The sequence below is a fragment of the Periophthalmus magnuspinnatus genome, chromosome 5, assembly GCF_009829125.3.
Source record: "Periophthalmus magnuspinnatus isolate fPerMag1 chromosome 5, fPerMag1.2.pri, whole genome shotgun sequence".
Classification (NCBI taxonomy): Eukaryota; Metazoa; Chordata; class Actinopteri; order Gobiiformes; family Gobiidae; genus Periophthalmus; species Periophthalmus magnuspinnatus.
This window is the reverse complement of record NC_047130.1, coordinates 15,849,562-15,871,277: the sequence shown is the minus strand read 5'-3', so window position 1 is coordinate 15,871,277 and position 21,716 is coordinate 15,849,562. Positions and strand designations below refer to the sequence as shown.

Below are 21,716 nucleotides of genomic sequence, written 5' to 3'. Positions count from 1 at the left end.
TGTTTGGTCACGTGCTTGGTTGTGTGTTAGGCTCATGGTAGCACCCACACACACTTGTTTTTTGTGTTGTATGTTTTGTTGCGTGGTAGACTCACATCAGTGTCCACACACACTTGTTTTTTGTGTTGTGTGTTCTGTGGCGTATTAGACTCACGTTAGCGTCCGCACACACTTGTTGGCGTCCCTGACGTCCCAGACCTTGATGTAGGAGGAGGACACAGAGAAGAGGAGTCCAGAGGAGGAGCAGTACTTCACTGACACCACGTTGTTCGGATGACCTTTCAGAGTGACCACTTCCTGACCAGTGCCCAGGTCCCACAGTTTACACGTGCGGTCTGGACAAGAGACACAGAGGTCATTCAGAGTGGGGTATTTACTTCTATGGGATATTAACTGTAACACATCACATATTTAGATAACCATGTTTCCTTTTATTGTTTTGAAAATGCTAAATTTGCCCAAAACAACAAATTAACATGTTTTATAAGTTTCACTGAGTCCCCTCTCTCTTTGCTCTCTGTGCTAAGTCCCTCCCCTTCAGAGCACTATCACAACACAATCAGCTGCATCCCACTAATGAAACTACTGCACATCACATCAGGTTTATCAAGTTGCTGTATACAGTTTTGTATAGTGTTTTCTGTATATTTATGGAGAATTGTCGTGTGAAAGCATGGGTGATGTAGACTTGTGGGCGGAGCTTTGTACAGAATCGTACTGCTAACTGTAAGGAGGATTTTAATAGGGCCCAGGAGAGATCTCTAGATTACTCAAACATGCATGGATGACATCTAACACCTCTTCAGACATGTCTTTGATGAAGGACCAACGTTAGAAAATGAGAGAAAGGTAAAAAAAAAAAAAAGTCTCTAAAGTCTGAGTCAGATTTATAATTTTATTTCAATATTTCAAATTATAAAACATGTTTTGAAAGAAGTAACTCCAGTCTGATTGTTGAGCACGCAAACACGGCAACTGCCACTTCAGACGAGTGAAGTCATTAGAATGAAAATGAATAAAACTTTAGCTGTTAGCTTTAAGGTTAAGGCTGTTTAGGAGCTGAAATGATTCAAACAAGACCAGAGCGAGTGTGAGTGGATTTTAAACACTCTGAGAAGCACTTCCTGGTTGTAATGTCTGCGTGTCCCTCAGTGTCCAGGTCTGGTACAGAGAAAAAGAAAAACTCAAATGTCTAACTGGACAAAAAGTTTTAGAGTGAAGGTGTTTGGCTGTACGTCCAGCTCTGGTCAGATTACTGCTGGACACGGCCTTATATCTCGCTCATGGGGTGTAGTGAGCTCCTTATTTTACTCTGGATCAGACCTGGACGACACAACACAGACGCCTTTGTCATGTTATCATTGTTTTTTCTGATATAACGCACTGTTTGTCTGGTAATGTGTCTCATAGTTAGGCCAACGAACAGGCCTGGTGCATTGCGAGAGAAATATGTTTGAATAGATTGTTAAAAAAAGATCTGACAGTGTTTAATTTCCAGTGTAACATGGATCTTACATAAGTCAGAGTTAATCTAAGATATTTTCATAATTAACACCACCAGAGTAAGAGTCGGTGTGGAGTTAGCGTGTTAAACTTGACCCCAGCCTCAGTTCTGGAGTTTGAAGAGAGAGCGCCTCCTCTGGCCGCTGTTTTTCTGCTCATGAGGTTGATTTTGAGTTTTATTTTTCTCATTCTGTTGTTTGCAGGTTCACAGGGAACACTATGAGAGTCAAAAATAACTCTAGATCAATGTAAAATACTGGACAATTTCCACACACAACTTACTCCACAGCCCCTGACCTCTGACCCCTCAGTCACTCCACAGCCCCTGACCTCTGACCCCTCACTCACTCCACAGCCCCTGACCCCTCACTCACTCCACAGCCCCTGACCTCTGACCCCTCACTCACTCCACAGCCCCTGACCCCTGACCTCTCACTCTGTGCTTCTATCCCCTTCATTCAGTCGTGTTGTGTCCAGTTAAAGTCCTGTCCTGCTGGTGTCTAGTGACCACTGATGCCCACTACTTTTCAAGGTGCATTGTGGGAAATTTTGTGTGCACTACTTTTTCACCAACTGACCACAAAAAAGGTATGACCCCTAAACTGTGTCCACTTTGTTTTTAATTGTCATGAGAAAAACAACTACTTAGTTGTGCCAGTACATTTGATCTATTCTATTTGATGTATTCTATTAGCCGTTAGCCTTTAGCCAGTTTTAGCGTCCAGTGTCCATGTGTCCAGTACCTTTGGAGCCGGTGAACAGCATTGCGTCCGTGGCGTCCACACAGAGCACAGGTTTGGAGTGTCCCTCAGCCACAGACACACACTGCAGAGGGGCCGTCCTGGTGCCTTTCACGCCCCCTAGAGGACTGATCACGCCCCTACAGAACAGACAGCAGATTAGAAACAATACAACAGGATTAATCACGCCCCCTAGAGGACTGATCACGCCCCTACAGAACAGACAGCAGATTAGAAACAATACAACAGGACTAATCACGCCCCCTAGAGGACTGATTACTCTCCTGCAGAACAGTATTTAAACAGCATATTAGATACAAGATCATTCATGTTCCCTAGAGGACTGATCACGCCCCAGCAGATTGGGGTGAAATTAAATTACATTTAATTTTGCGCCTGGATGCCTCTCTAGGGAGGTGTTCTGGGCAGGTCCCACCGGAAGGAACACCTTGGGGTCACACCGGAGGAGCTGGAGGAAGTGTCTGGGGTGAGGGAAATTTGGGAGTCCGTGCTTAGACTGCTGCCCCCGCGACCCGGCCCCGGATAACAGGAAGAAAATGGGTGGATGGATAATAAAACACTGTTCAGTAGTTAAAAGGAGCACTATATAACATTTCTGCTACTCCATGGAGATATTACTTATCCTGGACTTTTCTATTTATGGCATTAAACTTATCGGTATCTATCGCCATGGAGACAAGCGAGCAACACCACCAGGCCAAGTTACATGTCAGATCAGCGGAGAAGCCCATTCACAGTGGGAATGTCATTTCTTTCAACGTATTCTCTTTATAAAAAAAACATGCAACTGAAAACGTTTAATGCCATATCGTGGAACATTTCAGGCAAAGCAATGGCAGGTGGTGAACCCAACCTCAGAATAAATACAACGATATAGAACAATACAACTACGCAAAAGTAATAAAACAGAAGACAGGCTATTATTTCCACCTGCCTCGGTTTAGTGTTTCAGAAAATCCTGCATCATCCTGAAAAATACAATACAAAATATCACGTAGATTTCGGAAGAGGGAGGGCATCTGGCATAATCTGACGCACGGGGATGTTTCAGAACCTGTTTGTGCAGGTCTGAACCACAGGGTTAGCAGCTTTTACACAGAACACTGCACGCGGCAACCACTAAAACAGCAATTTAATTTCAATTTCAGTGTCTTGCCCTCAATGACGGCTCCTCTGGGATTCTTACCCACAACCTCCAACCATTTCTGCACTTTACAGAGAAGATTAACGCGGCAGGAATGAAACACCTTTTACATCTCCATCTTGAATTTAAACTGAGACGTGTGTGTGTGTGGGGGGGGTTGGGCTGTGTGGTAATTGGACATTTGACAACAACAAACAAAGTGAGAATCCTCCAGAGATTCGACGGGCTTAAAATGAGCCGAGTCCTGCCTCAGAGCTTCATACGAGACTCAAGGAGACACTGTCCACACGCACAGACTGTACGAACGAGTGAGTGTGTAAATGAGTGTGACGTCATCCACAGCATTCCGCTCCAAATGAAGCTCATGGAGGCTAACAGTTATAGCGGCTAATTTGGAGTAGAGTTCCATATTTGAAATTACGACCACGAGTGTCATAGCAACCAAAGAGCCAATCCAGAGCAAGGCTGTTGGAGGCAATACCCCTTCCACCCACACCACTGGTTTAACAGGGAGCAGGCACATAGCAACGCTGTCAATCAAACCTGTTGCCAATGCTAGCAGTTCAAGGAAAGAAGGCGCCTGATTTGTCTGTTATTAATGTTCATATGTTGATTTACAGACACAATAGTGAAATAAAAACCCCAGGATCATGTAGAGCGGGTTAATACGAACATTTAAAACCAAAATGATGAGTCTGACAGCAGCAGTTACAGAGAGAAAGTGAATTAGAGTCAGAGTCGATGGATCAGGAAGTGCACCCATGATCACTTCCTGTTTGGAACGTGGCGGCTAGCAGGTTAGCTATGTCCATTTATACAAACAGTCTATGGTAAATGTGGGTTTTCTTCTTTCATTCATATCTATAGTTGAATAAAGTCAAGATAGGTAAACTTCACGCCCTACTGTGGGACCTTCCAGGCAAAGCAACAATATCTCCATGGTGACAAGGCTATGGCTAACTCACCCCTAGAAAAGTTACACAGTGGACCTTTAAAATCTTTTTTTTTTTTCTCTTTTTTTTAGTATTATGTGTCAGAATGCAAAAAAAAAATATTGTTATATTGTCATATACATTATATCTCCAAAGCTCAGAATGCTCTGTTCCACCTTGTGATGTCGTGAAGTGATAGTTTTCAAGTTAACAGCTCTTTTTATCTTTAGTTCAGTAGCGATTGGAAATTCCAGGTCTGAAATGATCCAAATGATTCTAGTGAAGGTTTATGGAGTTTATAAACACAATGGAGCACTTCCTGTATTACCACATGATGACATCACAAGGTGGAACAGAGAGAGAAGAACTCTATCTCTAACTCTAGCCTAAATATGCAGGGTTTGTGTCTTAAACATGTGTGAATGAAACAAAACACAGCTCCAGGTCTGTTTGTGAGGAGGAAACAGAACAGATAGTGTAATATTATACACGATTTAAATAAGACTCCATTTCCCTGACCACACACTGACCACATTCTTGTGTTAAACCTGCTCTCCCTGTGGATCTGCACCTTGTTTAGTGTTTGTGTTCAAAACGTCCAATTATCTGACAACCCCTGAAGGCACCCTCTCCACTCCACCAGCTTTAAACCAATCAAAAAACAAACACACCCTCTCCACTCCACCAGCTTTAAACCAATCAAAAAACAAACACACCCTCTCCACTCCACCTGCTTTAAACCAATCAAAAAACAAACACACCCTCTCCACTCCACCAGCTTTAAACCAATCAAAAAACAAACACACCCTCTCCACTCCACCTGCTTTAAACCAATCAAAAAACAAACACACCCTCTCCACTCCACCAGCTTTAAACCAATCAAAAAACAAACACACCCTCTCCACTCCACCAGCTTTAAACCAATCAAAAAACAAACACACCCTCTCCACTCCACCTGCTTTAAACCTATCAAAAAACAAACTCACCCTCTCCACTCCACCAGCTTTAAACCTATCAAAAAACAAACGCACCCTCTCCACCTGCTTTAAACTAATCAAAAAACAAACGCACCCACTCCACTCCACCTGCTTTAAACCAATCAAAAAACAAACGCACCCTCTCCACTCCGCCTACTTTAAACTAATCAAAAAACAAACGCACCCTCTCCACTCCACCTGCTTTAAACCTATCAAAAAACAAACACACCCTCTCCACTCCACCTGCTTTAAACCTATCAAAAAACAAACGCACCCTCTCCACTCCACCTGCTTTAAACCTATCAAAAAACAAACACACCCTCTCCACTCCACCTGCTTTAAACCTATCAAAAAACAAACACACCCTCTCCACTCCACCTGCTTTAAACCTATCAAAAAACAAACACACCCTCTCCACTCCACCTGCTTTAAACCTATCAAAAAACAAACACACCCTCTCCACTCCACCTGCTTTAAACCTATCAAAAAACAAACTCACCCTCTCCACTCCACCTGCTTTAAACCTATCAAAAAACAAACACACCCTCTCCACTCCACCTGCTTTAAACCAATCGACACAAGCTGCTTCTGACGGCAGGGAAGAGAGGGAAAGAGAGGGAGGGAGAGAGAGAAAGAGAGAGAGAGAGAGGGAGAGGGGGATGTCTGCCATGCTGCTGCTGAGAGCCAATCTGTGAAGAACTAACTCAGAGGAGAGAGAGATGTGACAGAAGAGAGGGAGAAAGGAGAGAGGGATGGGATGTGACAGAGAGGAGAGGGAAGGAAAAGAGAGAGAAGAGGGCGAAGAGAGGGGAGGGGGGATGCAACATAACAGTGCAAAGAGGGAAAGGAAAAGAGAAGAGAGAGGAAGAGAAAGAGAGAGAGTGAAAAGAGGGAAAGGAAAGAGAAAAGCGAAGAGTGGGAGGATAGAGTGAGGGAGGACAACGTAAGGAGACAGGGGATGCAACGTGTAAGAACAGAAAGACAGCGGGTTGAGGGGAACGATGAACGGAGCATGGGGGGAAGAGGAAGGAGAGATAGAAGAGGCATGAAAGGGGATGGAGAGGAGGAGAAGAGAGAGAGAAAGCTTGGAAAGAAGGGGGAAAGCGGGAAAATGGGAGGAAGGTAGAGAGTGGTGGGTAAAGAGAGAAGAGGAAGGAAAGAGATGAGGAGGGAAAGGGGGTGAGGAGAGGAGGATTGACAGAAGAGGAGGGAAAAAAACAGGAGCAAGAGGAGAGGGAAAAAAGGAGGGTGAGAAGACGAGAGAAAAGTAGAGAGGGAGAGAGGAGACGGAGAGACTGACAGCAGGATGGAGCAGAGAATGGTGAGAATTTGAAAGAGGAGAAATGAGAGCGAAAGAGGAGAGACATAAATTGGTCTCCTGTGGGCTCTTTAAAATCAGGTTTTCAGAGGAGCTGCAGATCAGAGAGTCTCTGGATATGACCAGAGATGAGAACTTTAAGGAAACAGCTCGTCTGTCAATAAAGGGAACACTGCGGAACATTCCTGGTGCTTGCTCGTTTCCATGGAGATGATAGAGCGATACCTCCACAATATCCCCTTTCAAATTTTCAAACTTAAAAGTGCTTTGGGATGTCACAAAAATCCAATACATTATTTATTTGATTAACTCCATGGAGACGAGCAGGTGACCCCGCTATGGGCAAAGTTACAGGTCAGATCTGTGGAGAGGCAAGCCCCCATTCACTTTAAGAATGCACGCATTCCTTTCAGTAATACCTGTAGTTGAATACAGTCAAGATAGATAGGATTTATGCCCTACTGTCGAACATTCCCGGCAAATCAACAGCGTCTCTATGGAAACAAGCCAATGGCGGACCCATCCCTAGAAAAGTTACAAAGTGTTCCTTTAATATTATGTGTCAGGATCTAGAATCAAACTGGTTGTGGAAAGAAAAGTTTGTGATTCTAGATGTTGAATACCAAAATATCCAAGCCCATGGCAGGAAAAGCTGCATTACGGAACTTTACAGGTGTGAGGTTTACCACCTGCTCGTCTCCATGGAGATGTTATTGCTTTGCCTGAAGTGTTCCTGTACTTCTGTCAGATCTGTGGAGAGGCACCTGCGCTGACCAGAAGACTGTGTGACAAATGAGTTCAGTGTCACACTCTGGAACATTCAAGTCCAGTCAAAGCAAGATCTCCAAGCAACATCTCCATGGCAATAAGCAGCCTAGAAAAGTTGCATAGTGCACCTTTAAAATGTTAAGAATTCATCTGCTCCTTTTTCATAAAGTGTTACTGCAGTGAAACAAACAGCCATGATGAACTGTTCAAGTCAGATTTGAACCAGCAACCCTCTGGACATGGGGTAAACAATTGGCAGTATGGAACCTACTGGACACTGAACTCTGTTCTCTCTTTCTCTTTCCTCTCTTCCTCTCTCTTATTTCTTTTACTGTGTTTCTTTCCTCGTCCTCTTCTTATCTTCCCTCTATTCCTCCTCTTTCCTCTGCTCCCTCCTCCCTCTTTCTCATCATTCTTTTACCTCCTTCCTCTCCCACTATCCCTCCCCTTTCTCTCTCTCCTCCTCTCTCCCTCTCTCTTATCTCCTCTTGTCTTTCCTCCTCTCTCCCTCTCTCCATTCCTTTACCCCCTTCCTCTCCTCTTTTTCTAAGACACATGGGAATAGAACATTTAATGTGGAACAGTACAGTGTCTAAATAAAGAGTTTTATCATGATGGTACCAAAGTCTGTTCCTGAGTATCGAAATAGAGTGAAGTGTTAATATCGTGACAGAAGTACCTGGGAAGATAACACTTTATTTCCACAGCAAAACAAGTGCAAAATACACACATAAAATGAAAACAGATTCATGTTTTGGTGGAAAAAGATAGAAAAAAATAGAAAATCCATCGCTGGTCAGAGTGGACACATGCACTGGTCACACACTGACCACAGAGCAGTGCACCGTACACACACTGACCACAGAGCAGTGCACCGTACACACACTGAGCACGGAGCAGTGCACCGTACACACACTGACCACAGAGCAGTGCACCGTACACACTGACCACAGAACAGTGCACTGTACACACACTGACCACAGAACAGTGCATCAAATAAGTTTTAAAAAGCTTCAAACACAGCAGCAAAAACTGAAATACTGAAGCACACACACAGCACACGGCGTCATGCAACTGAAACTTGAACAGAATGTGCCCCGCAAACAAAACGTCCACTCACAAAGTCATGTGACCACCGGCCAGAGGCATGCGTGTTAAAGGTCTGTATCTGATTTTAAACAGTTTGGTCCAAAGGTACTTCTCACTGACCTCATGCATTCAGAGCATCATAGTTAGTCATAGTTATGAGTTTATAATCACTTTTCACAACTCTCAAAGACCGGAGCTCTAATGCTAACAGCTACTAGCATGCTAACGTGCATTTCCTGTTACTTGGACTGTAAAATGTTGTATAATTAGACACAGACAGTGCACAGTGGACTTATATTGACCTCAAGTTTGTATAATATATTTGTACTGTAAAGAAGTGATTAAGTGAGTGTGACGTCACCCACAGCTTCAGCTTCAAATGAAGCTCATCGAGCCTGGAGCAGTTATAGCGGCTAATTTGGAGCAGAGTTCCATATTTGGAATTACGACTTGAGCATCATAGCAATCAAAGAGCCAATCCGGAGCTCGGCTGTTGAAGGTAACGCCCCTTCAAACTCGCACCGCTGGTTTAGTGACAGAGCTTAACCCTATAGCGTCGGATCCTGTCGTCGCAGATAGACTCGCGGTTGTGGACTTTCCAGCAGCGTAACTCCGCGCCCGGTCGTGCTCTCATGTAAATTCAAACGGCGTCTCAAAGCGGAGGCACGGGGCTATATAAATATTTTACCATCATTACGGTAATCTGCCTCTGTCCCTCGAAGGTGACGAATGAGAGCGCGGGGCTGCGGGGATTTTCCCAGTCATTTATTCAATGCGTAAAAGAAAAAATATGGATGGATGTGTAAAATAGAAGTAGTTGTGTGAAAAAATGCAGTAAATTCTGATCCTTCGTTTAACATGATTTTTATGGCTAAAAAAAGAATAAAAGTATAGTTGAGCTATACTGGCCCATAGTGTGCTCAGTCCTTAAAGGTTAACAACACTGTCAATCAAACCTGCGGCTAACGCTAGCAGGAGCGACCTCGGGGAAAGAAGACGCCTGATTTGTCTGTTATTAATGTTCATATCTTAATTTACAGACACAATAGTGAAATAAAAACCCAGGATCATGTAGAGCAGGTAAATATGAACATTTAAGACCAAAATGACTGATTGACAGCGTTGCTAAGCGCGCACTCCCTGCCAAACCAGTGGGGTGGGCGGGAAGAGGCGTTACCTTCAACAGCCTTTCTCTGGATTGGCTCTTTGGTTGCTACGATACTCCAAATATGGAACTCGGCTCTAAATTCACCCCTATAACTGCTCTAACCTCAATGAGCTTTATTTGGAGCTGAACGCTGTGGGTGACGTCACAGTCCAATTCTTTGCACAGACTGTGCTAAAGACACACATCTCCATGGAGACAAGATGATGGAAGACGGTCTATCAGAAAAGTTACACTGTGCAACTTTTAATTGTTGAAAGATGGTGAGAACGTAGGATCAGATAATAAACAAATTGGGGACACAATTAGTAAAAGTCTGAACCAATTTGGTCTATAAACATAAAACATTTTTCTTTCTAATTCTACAATTCTTCATCTGAACTCTAAAGAATATGTTGCCAAATGTGTAATCCGTCGCACACGGCTGATTTTCACTAGTCCTGGTCGAGGGAGGAGCAGTGGGAGGTGCAGGGGAGGAACAGCGTTCAATTTGTCTGAATCGTAGCACTCGGCAGGAAGCTTTTCATTCTGGTATCGGTGGGGGTGACGTGCTGTGTGCCGGTGCTATGCTAGCCGCTAATGGAAAAGCGCTGGGAGCAGAGTACAATAATGACGAGGCGGAGAAGGTAGCACAAAACACTTACTAGCTAATGCGCTAACAGCGTGGGCCCTGTGTGTAGAACATTATCCGGCTAAAGCGCTAATGTGCTAGCAGCGCAGCATTTTGGGTTATGACATGTTCAAGCTAAGGCTAAATATACGCAAGGGGTGATCTTCTGTGGCTCCTCTGAGTCGACCTGTGGCTCTCGCGCAGACCTGTCATTGGCTCATTTGGAATTTATTAAACCAGCCCAATTGTGCTTGTGTCTCTATAGTTCTCATCTCTGACCCTGTGGATATTATGTTATAATTTACACATTTTAAATCACAATATTCATCTAAAACGTCTTCATAAATGAAACCCCTGATTTCCACGTTAGAAAATTGCGGTGCCCAATGGGAGCTGACGTCGCCGTAATCGTTATCACAACAAAGTGCTGCATGCTGTCGGCACCCCCTATGGATGCTATCGAATCCTACGAGTATCATCGATTAAGAAAATAAAAGAAAAATAAAAGGAAGTGCGTACGTCAGTGGACGTGACTAAACCATTTTCACGTACACGTCCACTGTGACACATACATACATATATATATATACACATATATATACACACACACACACATATATATATATATATATATATATATACATACACACACACATACACACACACACACATATATATATATAATTTTATTTGATCCATTTCACTCAATTCTAAATGCCCACTAGAATGCACACCAAATACACTGATATCAGTATCGAGTATCAAGTCCATTCCTTAATATCAAAATCGAGTTTGAAATCTTATTCACATGACATCAGTAGATGTGAACGGTCAGACGTCTCTTGTTAAACTGCAGATGTTGTGACCTAAGTATAAAGATAATACAATATACTGAGTACAGAATCGTGCTTTAATTTGTGTGTGGTACTGATACTTTGCAGTGACACTGTGCTGGGGAGGGGGGTTCTTCATGTACGTCCGTGGCGAAATATTCAGCACTTACCATGGTCACAACACATTAGAAACAGCCAAAAAAGTGGTCCTTTTTTAGGGGTTTGATTTTACACAAAAAGGTTAGAGTAGATAACTGAAAAACTGTAGGTTAATGCTAATGCTAACTAGCTTCTGACTGTAATGTTATTAGAGAGGGACTTGTTTAACAGCACGAATCAGCTCACCTGTTGGACTTCAGATAAATCAGTTCTTAATGGTCAGATTGTGTGTTAAAAATAAAGGTCAAATTAAAGTCTACCAGAGCTTCAGACAGAGCAGTGCCTACAGATAGCATCACATCCCCAGGGAATATTGATATATGACATCAACTGCAAAGTGTCAGTATTAGCATAGCACATTCTACTTTCTGAAAACATCCAAAAGCAGCATTCAAAATAATAAAGACATTTGCACAGTATAAATGTGTGAGTTCTACTGACGCATGCATCACGTGACCACATTCACAAAAATGAAATGGAGGTGAAGAAAAAAACAAAAATAAAACAAAAACAAAAACATCTGAACAAAGAGGAGGAGACTGGGGTCTACCTGAGCACCTCTGAGAGCGAGGAGTCACTGTCGTCAGACCTGCAGCAGGGAACAGGAGAGGGGCGGAAAAGACCAGGGTTAGACCGGGGTTAGACCGGGGTTAGACCGGGGTTAGACCGGGGTTAGACCGGGGTTAGACCGGGGTTAGACCGGGGTTAGACCGGGGTTAGACCGGGGTTAGACCGGGGTTAGACCAGGGTTGGACCAGGGTTGGACCAGGGTTGGACCAGGGTTGGACCAGGGTTGGACCAGGGTTGGACCAGGTAAAGACCAGGTAAAGACCAGGTAAAGACCAGGTAAAGACCAGAGTTAGACCAGAGTTAGACCAGAGTTAGACCAGAGTTAGACCAGAGTTAGACCAGAGTTAGACCAGGGTTACCCGAGGGTTAGTCCAGGGTTAGTCCAGGGTTTAGACCAAGGTTAGACCAGGAAAAGACCAGGTAAAGACCAGAGTTAGACCAGGGTTTAGACCAGGGTTTACACCAGGGTTTACACCAGGGTTTACACCAGGGTTTACACCAGGGTTAGACCGGGTAGAAACCAGTTTAGACCAGAGTTAGACCAGAGTTAGACCAGAGTTAGACCAGAGTTAGACCAGAGTTAGACCAGAGTTAGACCAGAGTTAGACCAGAGTTAGACCAGAGTTAGACCAGAGTTAGACCAGGGTTTAGACCAGGGTTTAGACCAGGGTTTAGACCAGGGTTTAGACCGGGGTTAGATCAGATAAAGACCAGGGTTAGACCAGGGTTAGACCAGATAAAGACCAGGATTAGACAGGGATTAGACAGGGTAAAGACAGGGTAAAGACCGGGTAAAGACCGGGTAAAGACCGGGTAAAGACCGGGTAAAGACCGGGTAAAGACCGGGTAAAGACCGGGTAAAGACCGGTATTAGACCCGGGTAAAGACCAGTATTAGACCCGGGTAAAGACCAGTATTAGACCCGGGTAAAGACCGGGTTTAGACCAGGGTTTAGACCAGGGTTTAGACCAGGGTTAGAACCAGGGTTAGAACCAGGGTTAGAACCAGGGTTAGAACCAGGGTTAGAACCAGGGTTAGAACCAGGGTTAGAACCAGGGTTAGACCAGTTCAGACCTGGTCTAGATCCAGGGTTGAACTGGGTTTAGACCAGGATTAAACTGGATAATCACCAAGGTTTGACCAAGGATAGAACCAGAGTAAGAAACAAAACCAAGAGCCACAGTGGGCAAAGGAGTGGACAAGTTGAGACCAGGACTAGACCTGAGTTAGACTGGGTAAAAAACAGGGTTAGACCAGGTTTAGACTCGATTTAGACCAGAGTTAGAGGAGAGGACAGGGTTAAATAGCAGGAGATTCAGAGACAAACACACAGGATCCAGCTCCATGGACACAGCTGCTGGACGTCTCCAGATGTGTGGACAGTAAACAGATGTTCTCTCACTCCTCACCAGCCCATTCATACTCAACCACACCAAGAGGAACAGGAATTTAACCATCAACCTTCTGGACCATCAACAACCCACAGAAATCTGCAGGTAGAGATGTTTATACAGAGGATTAAAATCACACTTAGAGTGATTTGAACTATAAAAGAAATGTTTCCAGAGTACACAAAACTGAAGAGACGCCATGTTGAATTTCTAGAGTCCAGTGGATTGGCCAATAATAAAACTGTGTCTCAAAGCTAATGCTGATGTAAAAGTGTAAAATATTATATAAAGAAATTAATTATAGGCTACCCAATTGTTTTATATCTAGTTTACTTCCATTTGTGATGTTTTAATATGTTTATGCCTCAAAATTAGCATTAGTTGTAGTATTAGCATAGAGACAAAAACACTTCCATTTGTAAAGTCCATTGACGTATTCACCTCGCTGTGCACTGCCTCATGTTTAAATATTGATTCATTTTTCTGCAAAAACCCAACAGAGATAAATCTGGACAGGAAGTAGTGACGCTAGCGGTGCGGTTGCCAGGTGCACAGAGCCAAATACATGCAAAATAAAGGAGTTTAATACCACTGGGCAACTCAAACCCAGTTTAGACCAGGTTTAGGCTGAGTTTAGGCCAGGGTTTGGGCCAGGGTTTGGGCCAGGGTTTGGGCCAGGGTTTGGGCCAGGGTTTGGGCCAGGGTTTGGACCAGGGTTTGGACCAGGGCTTAGACCAGGGCTTAGACCAGGGCTTAGACCAGGGCTTAGACCAGGGCTTAGACCAGGGCTTAGACCAGGGCTTAGACCAGGGCTTAGACCAGGGTTTAGACCAGGGCTTAGACCAGGGCTTAGACCAGGGCTTAGACCAGGGCTTAGACCAGGGCTTAGACCAGGGCTTAGACCAGGGCTTAGACCAGGGCTTAGACCAGGGCTTAGACCAGGGCTTAGACCAGGGCTTAGACCAGGGCTTAGACCAGGGCTTAGACTGGGTTTAGACCAGATTTAGACCGGGTTTAGGCCAGGTTTAGACCAGGGTTTAGACATGTTTTACACATGTTTTAGACCGGGTTTACACCGGGTTTACACCGGGTTTACACCGGGTTTAGACCAAGGTTTGGACTGGGTTTAGACCGGGTTCAGATCAGAATTTAGATCAGAATTTGACCAGGTTTTAGACCAGGGTGCAAACTCAATGCAAACCAGTAACACCCTCAAGGAGACAGATTCCATAGTCTACATTTAAACGTGCAAACCACAGAGCAAATTTACAGAACTAAAATCCAACATACACAATCGGAGGAAGTGAGGTCTAAAAACTTTTAACAATTCTTTGCTCGAAGCCAACTGGGAATTCTGCAGTCTTTTCCTGCCGGGCACAAAACTATCAGAGAAATGTGCTATAATGGAGGATTTTTGTCTGATTCACAGATCCGGCTCTCGGCTCTCGAGGGACCCTCCCCTAAAACTGCAGCTTTAACCGTGAATGCGTGCCGTAAAAACCCGATTATACTGTAAATATTTCATAGCCTCGGGTTTGTCAGATCTTAAACATAAAATATTAAACTCTGTCCCATATGACACAGTGAACAGGTGACAGGAGCTCACATAGACTCTGCTGTTTACCGCCAGCTCACAATAGCATTAGCATAATGTTATCCTAGTTTTACAATGCATTATGGGGGATATGCTTTTGAATGTAAGTACGAGCTTAAACAGGGTTTGGGGTTTTGTGAGTTAAACCTTAAATCCTATACGCACGTGTTATATCTTGTAAATCTGTTTATAATCTGAAAATATGATCATTCAGAATAGCACTGTGCTAGAAACACATTTATACGGGATGTACTCACACTTGTCTTGGGTTGGTTTAGTCCTGATTTAGACTTGGTTTGGTCCTGTTCAAGTGCTGATCTCGTTTGGATTTTAGTCCTGATTTAGTCCTGGTTTAGAGCTCACTGAGTCCTGGTTTAGTCCTGGTTTAGATCTGGTTAGACCTGGTTCAGTCCTGGTTTAGTCCCAATTTAGTCCTGATTCAGTCCAGATTTAGCCCCAGTTAAGTTCCCATTTTGATCACATCAGCAAGTAAACATATATTCTTGGTTGGGTCCTGGTTCAGTCCCAGTTTAGTCCTGATTTAGATTTGGTTTGGTCCAGGTCTAGTCCCGCTTTAGTCCCGCTTTAGTCCCGCTTTAGTCCCGCTTTAGTCCCACTTTAGTCCCGCTTTAGTCCCACTTTAGTCCCACTTTAGTCCCACTTTAGTCCCACTTTAGTCCCACTTTAGTCCCACTTTAGTCCCACTTTAGTCCCACTTTAGTCCCACTTTAGTCCCACTTTAGTCCCACTTTAGTCCCACTTTAGTCCCACTTTAGTCCCACTTTAGTCCCACTTTAGTCCCGCTTTAGTCCCGGTTCAATTCCAGTTTGGTTTGGGGGATTCTAGTTAGTTAATGCTGCACTAAGTAACTTTTCAGGTGGAGGGTTTGCCACTTGCTTGTCTCCATGGAGACTGCTTTGTTTGGGATATTCCACAGTATGGCATTAAACCTCTCTATCTTTTACTGCCCCAACAAAACGTGGAAAAACACTCATTCTAAGCAGGCTTGCCTCTCTACAGATCTGACCTGTAACTTGGCTTTATGGCATTGCTTGCTTGTCTCCATGGAGATATGTAAGCAGCAGGCAGAAAAGTGACACAGTGCAGCTTTAATAATGCATCTCATAAAGAATCCACTGAAATATGCAGAGGTCTCCTGTGGCTGCGTTTGAATATTTAGCTGCATCTCACAATATGAAGCTAAACATCGACCGGGGCATCTGGCTCTGGGGTAAATGTGTTTTCTATTGAACCAAACGGCCTTTTAAATTACACCTTATACAAGTAATGGATCCACCTCAAACACAGAGTGAGAATTAGACACAACAACAGTTTAAATACTGTGTTTACATAATGACGGGCTGCAGTTTCAGCTTTATTCACTTCCTCAACAGCTGCACAAGGAGTCACTCACAAAGACGACGCTGTGGGTGAAGTGTCTTGCCCAAGGGCTTAAGTATGTACAGGTCGGAGCTGGAATTGAACCATGAACCTCCAGGTAAAAGGGCAACTGTTCCATCACCTTTGTCATTGTTAATTCCACACATCTCATGAGTCAGATAAATGTGGTTTCCATTGAGCTACAAAACGGCTAATATTACATCTTAAACTGGAAAATCATTTAAAACTACAGTATGTAACTTTTTAGACAAAATATAAGCTTTTGTCCTTACGTTTCCATGGAGATTGTTGTTCCTTTGGCTATAATATTCCGCAGTATGAAATAAAACATATCTCCATGAAGAATGTTCCAAAGTGTGGTTTTAACTTTCTGTTTCCATGGAATCATGTTGATGACGTAGGAGCTTCAGAAAGTTACATACTGAACCTTTAAAGCCATTTAGTAATTACTTAATTGATCACAAATCGCTCAGAGCAGAAGATTGTGTGAATGAGCCACATAGACCCACATTGGTCCTGATCCAGTCCTGGTTCAGTCCTGGTTCAGTCCTGGTTCAGTCCTGGTTTAGTCCTGGTTCAGTCCTGGTTCAGTCCTGGTTCAGTCCTGGTTTAGTCCAGTAGACCCATATTCATTCTTGACAGATTATTCCTGAAAATCATAACTATTTTTATCAAAATCTTTGCTAATTCTATAAAAAAAATTCCCACAGTTTGAAGTGTCACCAAACACTGAATTATTGTTACTCTTAAGAGCAGCAGAGGCTCAGGTCTGTGATCTTTTATTAACACGAAGAATCGGCTCAGCGCAGAAAAATGGGCCAATTAAACTTTTATAATCAGTGAGAATTATTCGGCTAATGAGCCATAGACTCGTTATGACCCTGTGTCATAGACTCGTTATGACAGTGTGTTTTTACTTACCGTACTTTAATTTACTTTACTTTTTATGTTTAATCCAAACCTCTGTGACTTTAATCCATGTTAATCCATGTTCTAATGCTGTTACCTCCTTATAAACAGACCTGGAGTTGTGTTTTGTTTCATTCACACATGTTTGAGTAACACTTTATTATTAGTCTGTTACATCTACAAAGCTCAAATGCTCTGTTCCACCTTGTGATGTCATGAAGTGGTAGTTTTCAAGTTAACAGCTCCTTTTACCTTCAGTTCAGTAGAGCAATTCCAGGACTGAAATGATCCGAATGATTCTAGGTGTATTCTAGGTTGTGTAATCCTTTAAATAGGACAATAGGAGAGGTTCAGTTCATTTCTCAAAGCCCTCGGCAGAGTGACTTTTTAAACCTGTGCAGACCTCATTTTGTCAGAACCTGAGCCAGTTCATGACAGAGAAATAAAAATATGTTATTCTGAGCTGCAGACGGAGCAGCGGTCTCATTCTGTCACAGCTTTTAAAAACACTCCGGAAAAATACTACATTTACTCATTTAAGAAAAAAGAACTTAAATAATGTTTTCCCTGCTGTTTAAAAGATCAAACTTGTCATTATTTGTTAATTTATTAAAAAGGGGATATTTCAATTCTATGGGGAATTAAAGAGGGGGTATTTACTTCTATGGGGTATTAACAAAAAGTCGATTTTGCATGAAATGATCTTTACAAATAATAAAAAATAAAACTGCTGGACTGGAGCAAATAAATTCTATTCTGAAAAACAGGGACGTTGCCAGCCTCTGTGTCCTGCCCCAGTGCATCGTGGACCATGGCACAAACCCTGAACACAAATATTCGTCCTCATTTTCGTAACAGGCAGGATTCAAAGTGGTGGCTGTGACATGAACAGCTCATTCACCTGAACCAGGACTAATGAGGGACAAGGCCACAGAGAGACCGGCATGCCAACAGAACACTGCAGACATCTGCTCTGAAAAGCAGCTTTTCAATACAGGGGCTGTGTGGTTATTGTCCCGGTCTTGTCCCGGTCTTGTCCCGGTCTTGTCCCGGTCTTGTCCCGGTCTTGTCCCGGTCTTGTCCCGGTCTTGTCCCGGTCTTGTCCCGGTCTTGTCCCGGTCTTGTCCCGGTCTTGTCCCGGTCTTGTCCCGGTCTTGTCCCGGTCTTGTCCCGGTCTTGTCCCAGTTTACTCCTTTTGTCTCTTGTTTCACTGCTTAAACTCTGAGGTGGTATTTTGTGAGAACTTTGTTAATTCTCAGCGTTAAACCTCTTGATTGATTGACCAATTAAAATGACGCATACAGAGGATTAATACAGATGCCCTCCCTGAGGCTAAACCAATAAACAGGCTCAGTTTCACCAAACACATCGATTCTGGACGTGGGCTGTTTATTTTATGCTTATTTTACAATCGGCTTTTCACTGATTCTTGTCTCAGGAGCTGCAGACGGAAACTCAGAAGAAGTTAATGAACTCAAACAGAAAATGTGAAGCAAGACTCAGGGCTCAGGACTGAGGAGTCAGGACTGAGGAGTCAGGACTGAGGAGTCAGGACTGAGGAGTCAGGACTGAGGAGTCAGGACTGAGGAGTCAGGACTGAGGAGTCAGGACCGAGGAGTCAGGACCGAGGAGTCAGGACCGAGGAGTCAGGACCGAGGAGTCAGGACCGAGGAGTCAGGACCGAGGAGTCAGGACCGAGGAGTCAGGACTGAGGACCAGGTTTAGTATAGTCCAGAAATGTACGACAAAAGTTCATCAATGAAAACACAATTTCTCCTATAAATCTGAAGTTCATAGATTTGCCCTGGACTCAAAGTTCACCAGAGAAACATGAAGGACAGGTCAGATGTGAGGAAAGACCGAGGAAACAACAGCATCTGTAGCATCTCTAGTGTCGTTAGCATTTACAGTGTATATAATGTATATAGAGTATATAATGTATATAGTGTATATAATGTATATAGAGTATATAGTGTATATAATGTATATAGAGTATATAATGTATACAGTGTATATAATGTATATAGAGTATATAGTGTATATAATGTATAGAGAATATAATGTCTGCAATGTATATAGAGTATATAATGTATATAGAGTATATAGTGTATATAATGTATATAGTGTATAGAGAATATAATGTCTGTAATGTATACAGTGTATATAATGTATATAGAGTATATAGTGTATATAATGTATATAGAGTATATAATGTATACAGTGTATATAATGTATATAGAGTATATAGTGTATATAATGTATAGAGAATATAATGTCTGCAATGTATATAGAGTATATAATGTATATAGAGTATATAGTGTATATAATGTATATAGTGTATAGAGAATATAATGTCTGTAATGTATACAGTGTATATAATGTATATAGAGTATATAGTGTATATAATGTATATAGAGTATATAGTGTATATAATGTATATAGAGTATATAGTGTATATAATGTATATAGAGTATATAGAGTATATAATGTCTATAGTGTATATAATGTATATAGTGTATATAATATATATAGTGTATATAGAGTATATAATGTCTATAGAGTATATAGTGTATATAATGTATATAGAGTATATAGTGTATATAATGTATATAGTGTATATAATGTATATAGAGTATATAGAGTATATAGAGTATATAATGTCTATAGTGTATATAATGTATATAATGTATATAGAGTATATAGAGTATATAATGTCTATAGTGTATATAATGTATATAGTGTATATAATATATATAGTGTATATAGTGTATATAATGTATATAGAGTATATAGTGTATATAATGTATATAGAGTATATAGTGTATATAATGTATATAGAGTATATAGTGTATATAATGTATATAGAGTATATAATGTATATAGAGTATATAGAGTATATAGAGTATATAATGTCTATAGTGTATATAATGTATATAATGTATATAGAGTATATAGAGTATACAGTGAGTATATAGAGTATATAATGTCTATAGTGTATATAATGTATATAATGTATATAGAGTATATAGAGTATACAGTGAGTATATAGAGTATATAATGTCTATAGTGTATGTAGTGTATCCAGTGTTTATGTGGTGTGGTACTGACTTGTCCAGAGCCGAGCCTTGGGCCTGAGTACTGGTGAGACGAGAGAAGACGTTTCTGTCATTTCTGGTTCTCAGCGGAGGAGAAGAGGGAGGAGTGTAACCATCGGTTGGTCTGAAAGAGAGAGACAGGAGGGGGGGGGGGGAGGAAGAGAGAGAGAGAGGGAAGAGAGAGAGAGGAGGAGAGGGGGGAGAGAGAAAGAGAGAGCGGGAGAGACAAAGAGATTGAGGAAGAAAGAGGACGGGGAGGGAGAGAAAAAGGGAGGAGTGGTTGATATTAAAACATGAAAACATGAATAGCACTGTGTAACCTGCTGAAGGACTCTTGAACTGATGGACTCTTTGAGTTTTGGCCAATCAAACGAGATTTTAAAATATGCAAACCTTTTTTACTCATAAATATGTTTCTGTTATTCGCCCTCAGTTTCTTGTTGGCAAATATTAATTTCATGTTTTAGTTCAGATCTTTACACTCTGCTCCAAAACCAAAGATTGTGTTGAGTCTGAAACTCAAACCTTGTACCTCTGATGCAGTCTTGATTTGGTCGTTGTTTAGTCCTGGTTTAGTTCTGGGATTAGGCTCAGTTTAGTCAGAGTTTTGATGTGTGTGAACCACAGACTGTGTAAAGAAGTGGACTGAGTGTGACGTCACCCACAGCGTTCAGCTCTAAATGAAGCTCGTCGAGGCTGGAGCAGTTATAGGGGACGATTTGGAGTCGAGTTCCATATTTTAAATTCCGACCACGAGTATCGTAACAACCAAAGAGCCAATCAGGAGCGAGGCTGTTGAGTGAGGCCCCTTCCCGCTCACACCACTGGTTTAACAGGGAGCCGGCACTTAGCAACGCTGTCAATCAAACCTGTTGTTAACGCTAGCAGGAGGAAACCTCGGGGAAAGAAGGCGCCTGATTTGTCTGTTATTAATGTTCATATCTTGACACAATAGTGAAATAAAAACCCCAGGATCATGTACAGCGGCTTAATACAAACATTTAAGACCAAAATGACGAGTCTAATAGCAGCAGTTACAGAGAGAGGACACAGTTTTTACACAGAAAGTGAATTGGAGCTAGAAGTGCGTCCACGATCACTTCCTGTTTGGAACGCGGCGGCTAGCAGGTTAGCTATGTCCATTTATATACACAGAATATGGTCTCGACTGAATAAACGAGCCTTTTTCATGAGCAGAGTCTGTACCTGTACGGTCGATCGTACGACTTCCTCCTGGTGAGAGGAGACGTGTCATATCCACGAGACTGACGTGGACTGGAACAAGAGAACAAAAGAAAATAAACAAACATTATAGATTTATAACATGCAATTCAAAATACACTCTACTCCTCTGCTCCTCTGACCCCCTCCTCTGCTCTTCCCATTTTCTGAATGTTTTAATCCTAATTTATTCATCTATATAATAATAATAATCTTATTTATCTGATAAACCAACATTAAAACTGTAATATTTTCTGTTTAAACATTCACTTTGCT

General features: G+C 42.3%; 1 protein-coding gene across 1 annotated transcript in view; it reads right to left on the bottom strand.

Annotated features, from left to right (window-relative positions):
• kif21b (kinesin family member 21B) overlaps nucleotides 1-21,716 on the bottom strand; it is a 79,327-nt gene that overhangs the window by 10,922 nt on the left and 46,689 nt on the right. The window contains exons 25-28 of the mRNA XM_055222111.1: nucleotides 21,426-21,494; nucleotides 20,233-20,343; nucleotides 2,247-2,383; nucleotides 155-335 (exon numbers count right to left, since the gene is read on the bottom strand). Of these exons, the coding sequence (XP_055078086.1) occupies nucleotides 155-335; nucleotides 2,247-2,383; nucleotides 20,233-20,343; nucleotides 21,426-21,494 (498 nt within the window). The remainder of the gene's footprint in view (nucleotides 1-154; nucleotides 336-2,246; nucleotides 2,384-20,232; nucleotides 20,344-21,425; nucleotides 21,495-21,716) is intronic.